This window comes from Lipotes vexillifer, unplaced genomic scaffold (assembly GCF_000442215.2).
Source record: "Lipotes vexillifer unplaced genomic scaffold, Lipotes_vexillifer_v1.1 scaffold1156, whole genome shotgun sequence".
Taxonomy (NCBI): Eukaryota; Metazoa; Chordata; class Mammalia; order Artiodactyla; family Lipotidae; genus Lipotes; species Lipotes vexillifer.
Window position 1 is genome coordinate 179,190 of NW_006773601.1, and position 9,966 is coordinate 189,155.

Sequence of the window (9,966 nt, forward strand, 5' to 3'; positions counted from 1 at the left end):
AGCTCTCCGTTCTTTCCAGTAACTGGTAGGCAAGTGTGGCTGGGTTGGCTGGCTCTGCCCCTCCCTGGGGTTGGCTAGCTCCCACGAAGGGGGCAAATGGAGTGAGGGGCAAAGGCATCAAGTGACTCCCATATTTACTGAGATGAAAATACAGTACTTGGTTGGTCAAAACTGAAATAATCTCATTTTCCTCCTTTGTACCCTTCTTGGTATCTTGTTCTGGGCTATCAATTCTTTTTGTTTGTTTTTGTTTTTGCAATGTGTTGGCTTACCTTCTAGAAATACTGATTATGAAAGATTTAAAATCTGTAAAGAGACAGACAGATGCAGTATACTCACCACCTAGCTTATCAAAGAAAATATTATGGGTACAAAGTCCCTGTATACTCCTCTCAAATAATATTCCCCATCCCCACTGCAGTGGTAACTGCTGTTTGGAATTTAGTGTTCGTCATTCATATGCAATTCTTTATACCTTCACTATATAATGTTTGTATATTTCAACAATATAGAGTATTGTTTGGAATGTTATGGTCTCATATTTTATGTAGTCTTTTGCAGCCTGCTTTTTTCATTCAACTTGCCTGTTCACTACTTAAACTTCATTGAGGATATTTTTTCCAGTGTTACTTAACTAAACTACTCTAGACATTGGGGTACAGTGATACTGTGTAATAATGTTTGGCCCCCAAGATACAACTAGAAATGGCTTAGGTTGAAAAACTTGATATGTGTCAAATTAATGTATAATTATAATATAGTGTGTAACTGTTAAACATATTTGTTTTATTTCAGGTTATAATATAACTTATCCTCTCATGCTTTTTCCCTGTCCCTTCTCCCCATATCATCAACAGTAGAAAAAGAAGAAGAAGAAAGCATGTCAGGACACAAATGGTAAGTAATTTGTTGTCTCTTCTGAACTGGGAGAGGCTAATGAAAGAGGAAAGCACGTAGTATATGCTCAATAAATGTCTACTGAATGGAAAAATCAAGAGTCGCAATAGCAGTAAATAACCTGTTAGCCTACACCCAGTGTTGAGTATAGTCAAGTTTTCAGTATCCCTACTAAATGTAATATGAAAACCAATAACCAAAAATATTCTCTAAGAAATTCATTTATGTGTAACTTTCTCCTGGGAATCTAACAATGGCTTTTCTTACCACCATTTTTTTCAGTGTAATGAGTTGATACATTTTTTAATCTGTCTTATTTACAACTTCTAATATTAGGGTTATAAGGGAATTTTATATAGGGCAGCTATGAAATAACAATATAACTAATAACAATAAAAATAACTCAGACTCATTAATATATAGTCATGACTTCAAACTTCGTGAACATTCAGGAGCCAGTCATGGTTGGAAGTAGATGATGCTGAATAAAATAGATATGGTAATTACATGACAATGTTATCACTGCCTTTTACGTGCCTATAAAGCATCTAACAGCATGTTAAACCACTTATAAATTCCAGTTCTGTTACAAGCAGTGTTTCTGAACCCTTCTGAAACCTTGATCCACTGGGCAAGCAGATCTTTGTCGTTTTTTACCTCCTTTAATTTGTATCATGAAAAAGTGCAGTGCATATTTTCATTTTTCAAAGGTACAATTGATTATAATAAGGAATATACTTTTTTTTAATAAATTTATTTATGGCTGAGTTGGGTCTTTGTTGCTGCGCTCAGGCTTTCTCTAGTTGTGGCGAGTGGGGGCTACTCTTCGTTGCGGTGCGTGGGCTCCTCTTGTTGCGGAGCACGGACTCTAGGTGTGCAGGCTTCAGTAGTTGCGGCTCATGGGCTCTAGAGCACAGCCTCAGTAGTTGTGGCGCACGGGCTTAGTTGCCCCGCGACGTGTGGGATCTTCCTGAACCAGGGCTCGAACCCATGTCCCCTGAATTGGCAGGCGGATTCTTAACCGCTGCGCTACCAGGGAAGCCCTGAGGAATATACTTCTTAATCTCTCCTCTCTCAGTAGAGAAGCAATCAGGTCCAAGTGCTCTGTAATATCAAATGTCAAACTTTAAAAGTATTTTGCATGTCTTAAAATGTAATGAGCTTTAAAAGGTAATTCATAAATAGCTAAGGGATTTAGTTTCCCTGAGTATGCCCATTTGACAGCTCTGTAAGAGTTGTCAGACTATTTTTTTAATTGTTCCAGCTTGCCTCATTAAGACAAAAGGATGGCTTCATCCTGTGACCCTTGTAATGGCTGTCGTATCCTGGCAGCAGGCTCAGGGAAGTAGGTAGTTGTCATCCACCTAGGAGAGATTGTAGAGTCCCAGGAGATGAGCCCTTCCCCGTAGTCCTTCTCCCATTACCGTGCCACTTCCTTGCTTGCTGTTGAAATACAAGGGCTACAGAGAACATTGAAATGCGCACTACGCTGGGATTTAGAGCCTTGGATTTTAATCCTGTGTGATTTGGGGCAAGATTCTTAACGTTTTGAAACCTAAGATTCCTCATTTGTTAAATAACGGGTGAGGCATGTTCACTAAATGACCTCTAAAGTCCTTTTTTTCCCCCTCGAAATAGAATTTTTTTGTTGTTAATCCATGACCTTTGACCACAAAACCAAAAGAACTGGGCTTCCCTGGTGGCGCAGTGGTTGAGTCCGCCTGCCGATGCAGGAGACACGGGTTCGTGCCCCGGTCTGGGAAGATCCCGCATGCCGCGGAGCGGCTGGGCCCGTGAGCCATGGCTGCTGACCCTGCACGTCCGGAGCCTGTGCTCCGCAACGGGAGAGGCCACAGCAGTGAGAGGCCCGCGTACTGCAAAAACAAAAACAAAAACCACAATAGAAAGAAGTCCATCCTAGTCCCCACTCTTAAAATTCCTTTCCCCTGAAATAGCCACAGTTTGGGGCAGTATATTCTTACCATCTTTTAATGCACATACTATGTAGAGGGATTATCTTTTACATAAAAGTTATACATATTTTCATCTTATTTTCTCTGATTTAAGCTCATAATAAAATGGTTTTTATTTATATGTTTTAAATTAAAATTATATATATTTGAGGTGTGCAATATAATTTGATATGCATAGTGAAATGATTACTGCAGTCAAGCTAGTTAACATACCATCTTTTAAAACTTATTTATTTATTTATTTGGTTGCTCTGGGTCTTTAGTTGCAGCAGGTGGGTAGCACACGGGCTCCTTAGTTGTGGCATGCAAACTCTTAGTTGTGGCATGCATGTGGATCTAGTTCCCTGACCAGGGATCGAACCTGGGCCCCTGGAATTGGGAGCACGGAGTCTTAACCACTTCCCCACCAGGGAAGTCCCAACATATCACCTCCTTTTATAGTTACCACTTTTTGTGTGTGATGAGTGCACATGAAGAGTACTGCTCCTCTCCTAGCCTATTTCCAGTGTTGAATACAATATTATTAAGTAGTCATCATGCCTATACATGAAATATCTGGACTTATTCCAAACTTTGAAATGATGCAGAAAGATATAAAGTAAACCATAATCCTTCTCCTCTTTCCAAAGATAACCATTGCTAAGGAAGTCATCTGAAACTCTGATTTTTTAAGAACAAATGTGTGAATTGAAACTTGTAAATGTTATCTGGCAGGAGAGTGTAAATCATCGAGTTTTGAGATACATATTTTGGTATAGTAGTATAAAGCAATTTCTGTTTTAGGACACAAGTCTGGCACATTTTGAGTGCTAATGGGATGGGGTGGAGGGAGATGCCTGGGGGTCTGCAGAGGGAGATGCCTGGGGGTCCTGTGTGAGCTTTTGGACAGGAACCCTAGACAGGAGGGTGGTGTAGACAAAGCAAGGAGGGATGGAACACCAGTGGCAAACTTTCTGTCAATATTGGGGTACCCTGGTCACTTTTACAGAATTCCATTTCATTCTGAATTGAATTTTTTTTCTAATTTCTTCCTTACATACTTTTTGATATGATCTTCACTGTGCTGTTCCTGAAGAATGGCTTGCTATCGGTATTTTAAGCATTTATGTTTAAGAATTTAAAGTTTTAGTATGAGAAACCCATAATCAATTTTTTAATACTTTTTTCTCAAAATTTTATTTGACTGTAGTAAGAATACCAGACATGAGATCTACCCTTTTAACAAACTTTTAAGTGTAGAATACAGTGCTGTGAACTCTAGGAACAGTGTTGTACAGCAGATCTCTAGAACTTACTCACCTTGCACCATTGAAACTGTATGCCCATCGATTAGTAATTTCCCATTTCCTCCTCAACCTCTGGAAACCACCATTCTATTCTCTGATTCTATGAGTTTGACTGTGTTAGGTACCTCTGTGACAGATATGAAGTATGCTGTTTTTCAGCCCCTTATCTCTACTTTTCTGCCATCACTTCATTGTTGGCCATAATGCTGGGCTGGAGAGAACATTGGTGTTTGGCTTTATCTCTGACTCACTGGGGTGCTTGAGGCAGTCACCTTGCCTGACTTGGCCTCACTTTGTCTACTTCTGAAAGGAGTGTGTCCAGTCTTTTGTTACCTAAATTCCTCAAGGTTTAGTTTTTCAATTTCCTGCAAAAGTTTCTTAATTTCCTCACTAACTTTTAAGGTTTTGGTATAAGTTAGACTTGATTAACCTTTTGGTGTAATAACCATGTAAGAAAGTACTTATATGTTTATTAATGTTGTAAATGTTTGGATACATTTGTTCACACTATAATATCTTAACTTTTTTGAAAGTCATGAGTAAAATGGCTCTTCGAATGCCTTTTAGCAGTTATCCCTGGGACTTACACGATCGATATGCTCAAGATAAATCAGTTGTAAATAAGATGCAGCAGAAGTATTGGGAAACGAAGCAGGCCTTTATTAAAGCCACAGGGAAGAAGGAAGACGAACACGTCGTTGCCTCCGACGCAGACCTGGATGCCAAGCTGGAGGTGAGCGCTTCATTGCCCTCAGCCCCAGCACAGCCACCTTGCTAGGCTCAGGGTCTGAGAATGTATTCATGGGGGCAAGCATAGGTGTGCTTTGTATTTGAAGACATACTGCAAACAGCTAGTTCATAAGGAAAGTGTAGGATCAGATTAACTCAATCCCAGCATATTTTTTAAAAGCCCACAAATTCTCCTGTAACCCCCAGTATGCCTCAGTTAATTTGTTTTTCAAGCACTTCGTTGGAATGCATGGAATGTGGTAAATTCTCAATAAATGTTTGTTGAAAAACATTAATGCACTCAAAGAGCCATTGCCAGTGATAGCAACACTAGGGTCAGGCAAATGTTTACATTTAGAAAAAAAAAGAAAACAGGATGACGGCAAAAGATCCTGGAAAGTGAGTCTAATGAGCTTGTATTGAATCCTGGAAAATTCTAGAATTGAATTAACCAATATTTAGTTAGACTAGTTAATGATACAGTAAGCTGAATTCATATGTGAATGATCCTTGAATACTAGTACAACTGGTAAAAAGCCCACTAATTCCCTGATTGCTGGACATTCTGCCAGTACTTTAGATCAGAATTTAAAAAACATTTGCTGTACAGCAGAAACTAACACAACATTGTAAATCAACTATACTCCAAGAAAAATTAATTAAAAAAACCCCAAAATTTAAAAAGCATACTTAACACTTCTGTGAATGACAGGGCACAGAGAGAGATAATATGTCACGTGGTCTGATAAGAATTCAGAATGATATCTAAATTTAATACATAAGCTAAAGTTACTGAGCTGAACACTTAATGAGACAAAAATCAAAAGCTCGAGATTTCATAAAGCTTTCTGAGAAGCGTGACCAGGGTGGTGCAAGCCATGGTTATTCTGGAACAGAGAGGTTGAGGGGAAATATGTTAATTGTCAGTCCTCTGGGAAGGCCTGTCATGTGGAAGAGGGATAAGATTCATTCTGTGCAGACCCAGGGCCACTATTCATAGTACTCATCTCTCATGGAATTATCTCAAGTGTCTGTTTGTTTGCCTGCCTTCCCTCCACCAGGGGGTCAGATTCCATGACACTTAGTACACATTCAGTAAGTATTAACTGTATAAGTGTACGTGTTAATGCAGTTAAGATGAGTTCCCAACCCTTTCTCCTGTCAGTGGAATTGTTCTAACAGAAGCTGGGTTTGACAGAGATATTCTAGCAGAGATTGCGTCAACGGAGAAAAGTAGAGCCAGGAAGCCTCTATTCTGATTTTAGTATTCTAAATAGAATTGAAATGACTGTAAGTTGCATATGCTTTTCACGTCTTATAGATTTATCTTTTTTTCCTCTTAACAACCTAGTAAATACAAGCGTTACTCAAAAAGTAATTGAATATGTTATTTTCTAGCACGTGAAACACAATACAGTAATTTTATGTTTATATTTAGGTTCTTGCAGCAGCGTTTTCACTGAACCAACTGTACTTTAATCAAAATACCTGCTGTCCTAGGCACATAGCATCCAAAGTACTTAACTGTGACTAATAATTTTACACATGATAAAGATTTCTGTTGCAGGAATGTTTTAATACTGATGTTGATGTTTATAGAGAAAGAGAATGGATTCCACCAATAAAGCATATGAAAACGATGTGCAGACCATTTTGATGTGCTTTTCAACTAAGTTATCCATAGAAGAATAGCTGATGAAACAGGAACTTGTATTCTGCTGGCAAAGAAAGCTTATATGCCAAGCTGTAATGATGGTCAGATTCTATTACAGTCTGTTGGGAAGCTCATGTAGAAATGTTCACTAAGTTTAAATATTTGTCAGAATTGCTTGTTAATGAAATCATTTTCTGAAAAACAGCTCTTATGTACAAGAACTGACAAAACTAACCTGTGGTGACAGAAGTCTTTCAGTGGTTGCCACAGCAGAGTAGACTGACTAGATAGTGGAAATGTTCCTTATCTTACTTTGGGTATGATTACAAGAGTGTATACAATTGTCAAACTCATAGAACTGAACTCTCCAGAGGGGTGCATTTTATTGCATTTAATTTATACTTTATTTTTAAAAAGTCATTCAACAGCAGAATAGCTCTTGAACATACTTTTTTTAACGTCCTTGCTCCTATGTTCAGGAATGACTATGTGTTGGTAGTTTGTGACCCAGAATACTGTTATCAAGCATTTGTTAAGGAACATACTCAGACTGCTGATTTTCTGTTTTGTTTTATGGTAAAGGGTTTTTGTTTTTTCCCTAAATAGGTAGAGGATGAAGTGTAATGAAGTGAGATTTAGTAAAATTTATACTCTGCATGACCAAGATTTATCATATAAGCATTCATAGGAATGGTTTTTAATCTTTTAAGTATATATGCATGCATTCATTTTTATTAGAACATTTGATCATTCATATTATGAAGCCGATCTTCTGTTTTGACCCAACTGTGAAGTGCTTTGTAATACTAGGGCATAATTGCTACATCACCCATGGCCAGTAAGCCAGGGAAGAGAGAAGAATGCCTTGCCCTGCTTCCCTGGATGGCTCCTCAGAGGCATAATGTTTGTCTCCCAGGTTTTCTAATTGACAGCAGCCCTGGTCTCTGAGTTGGTGGACAGAGAATGGAGAAAGTGTGAAGTCTCTGCTCTGTCTTCTGTTTCTCTTTTTACATTTTAATTGGAGTATAGTTGATTTACAATTGTTCTGTCTTCTCTTGAACTGTCTCCATTTCTGAAGCAAAGACCAGAACCACCATACGTTAAAATCTAGTTAGATTCTTCTCCATACAGCCCACCTGCTTTTCCCTTAATTTTCTCTGTTATGACCATGGCATGACATTAGGTTTCTTCTCTGTATATTTTATGAAATAATTGGGAAAATAATGAGTGATAGGAGCTGCTAGCTAAACTCCATTTTACCAGATCTCTTCAAAGCAGACAGAACATTCAGCTGATTGATATTTGTTTGTTTTTATAGAGTTGTTTAAGCGTGCCGTAAAATGCATTAGGATCACAAAATAAACTAATGTTGTGTTTTAAATATGATGCTTAATTGACAGATCTTCCATTTGAAAAAAAAGACAGTAAGTGGTAAAAGAAAGAAATTCGATTATGAAGGAATATTGGGTCTCTGGTTTACCAAGTCCTCTAATTGGGCCCCTCACTTAGGATTTCTGGTTTCAGCTATTATTTCAATGTCTGGAGGAAATCGTCCTTCTGCAGATCTCAATTTAGATCGCAGAACTGATGAATGCTAATAAATATAGAAAAATAGGATCATATTTAAAAGCTTTGGTCACATTTTCTGTTCAGTACACCACGTAACACCAAGCTCATTTAGGCATACGATCTTGTTTTTAGTGGGCAAATCAAACGCTATGGTTATATTCAATATAATTTGTTTTTTATTTCACTGCTGTCTGTTTTATTTAGCATTTTGTTTGTATTTTTATTATAGCTGTTTCACTCGATTCAGAGAACCTGTCTGGACTTGTCTAAAGCAATTGTACTCTATCAAAAGAGAATCTGTTGTAAGTATGCCATAAGTGTGAATATTGACCAAATAGTAAGAAATTGGATATTTTGCCTTAATATATAATTTTATATGTTTAGGAAGCAAGACAAGGGAACTACTGTTTAGGAATGTCTGTCTTTGCTCTTTAATTGGTGGGGTGGGGTCTTTAATCATTTTATCAGAAATTCTTTACATAGGCTGTTTTTCAATGCAAGTACCATAACAGAAGAATTTTACATTGAGTCTACCATGGATAAGTACGTGCCATTTATTTTCCTAATTATAAAAAGTTTTCTCAGTTTGATGTCTTGGGATTTGGCATTGTTTTTATTTGATTGCCCAGGCTCTCTTATGTCCAATTTTGTTCCTTTTAAAATGACCAAATGGCGAGAGAAGGCACTTACAGTTAATTCATTGACTATATTTTGTTGACAGTGCTTCTTCCTGAACATTTTCTATGTCAGATATTGGGTTTTTTAGGGAACGAGATTTTCCTATCGTCATCCCATCTTAAAATCACTACCAACAAAGTTGTCTCTGAAATACTAAATATCAAGTTGTATGTTAGTATGTTTTTAAATTTCCATTTGTAGGTCATTTAAGAGTACAGTTTCTGTATTTCTGAGACTAAACTCTGAGAAGTTTGCTTCTGACTACTGCCAAACCCCTTTCCAGTAATCACAAATTAACAGTTGGGCATTTTCCTTCATTAGTAATCTTTCATGAAGACTGTTTTTCAGAAGTACAAAATCCTAGGACTTAGAGGCAGAATTTTGTAAATTACCTGTGTTACTATTTACTAAGTGTTTGAGCTAAGACTTCTCCAGGGCTAGAACTCCATAGTCTTGGGTATGAGGAATCCAGACACATGACACACTGCCCCCAACATTCCTCTGTCCCATATCCAGTCAGCCACAAGCCACAGATGCTGGTCCATTTTGTCACCTACTTTGCTTTCAGATTCTCCCTGCTGTACCTCTTCACGGCCACTGCCTTAGTTCAGGCCACCATCAGCACTCATACTTGGTTTGCTGCATCAGCTTCCTAACTGATCTCCCTGCCTCCACTTTTTCCTTCTCCAGCCCATCATCTGCACTGCAGTCAGAGCGCAGTCAGCAGTCTCCCAGAGCTCCCAGTGGTCAAAGCTGGGACAATTTGAGCAACAGAGTAAATAACTGATTGTATTAGGTTAGAACCCATGAAGTAGATAAATGTCCATTAAGTGTGTATGGAAATAAACAACAAAAAAACCCTGATATTTTCATGATATTGTCTTCCTATCCAGAAACATAGTTTATATCTTTTTAGTTGGGTACTCTTGAATGCTGCTTTACAGAGTTTTAGAATTTTTCCTTTACAGGTATTGGGTATCATTTTTTGGATTTATTCTTATGCACGTAATATTTCTTTGATACAGTTCTAAGTGGAATCTCCTCTTTAATTATGTTTTCTATATTTTTGCTGCTGGAGAATAAAAATATATCTGACTTTTGTGTTAAGCTTATATCCATTCACATTATTAAATGCTGCTATTATTTCTTTTTTTTTTTTTTTTTTTTTTTTTCTTTCGTT

The 9,966-nt window shown here is 37.7% G+C and overlaps 1 protein-coding gene across 6 annotated transcripts in view; it reads left to right on the top strand.

Moving 5' to 3' along the window:
* ICA1 (islet cell autoantigen 1) overlaps positions 1-9,966 on the top strand; it is a 145,553-nt gene that overhangs the window by 18,375 nt on the left and 117,212 nt on the right. For 4 of the 6 annotated variants that reach the window (XM_007448440.1, XM_007448443.1, XM_007448441.1 and 1 more), the window contains exons 1-3: positions 881-897; positions 4,724-4,889; positions 8,338-8,410. In XM_007448440.1, coding sequence (XP_007448502.1) covers positions 881-897; positions 4,724-4,889; positions 8,338-8,410 — 256 coding nt within the window. Of the gene's footprint in view, positions 1-795; positions 898-4,723; positions 4,890-8,337; positions 8,411-9,966 lie in introns of those variants that run through there. The other 2 variants (XM_007448442.1, XM_007448444.1) reach the window with 2 other exon arrangements.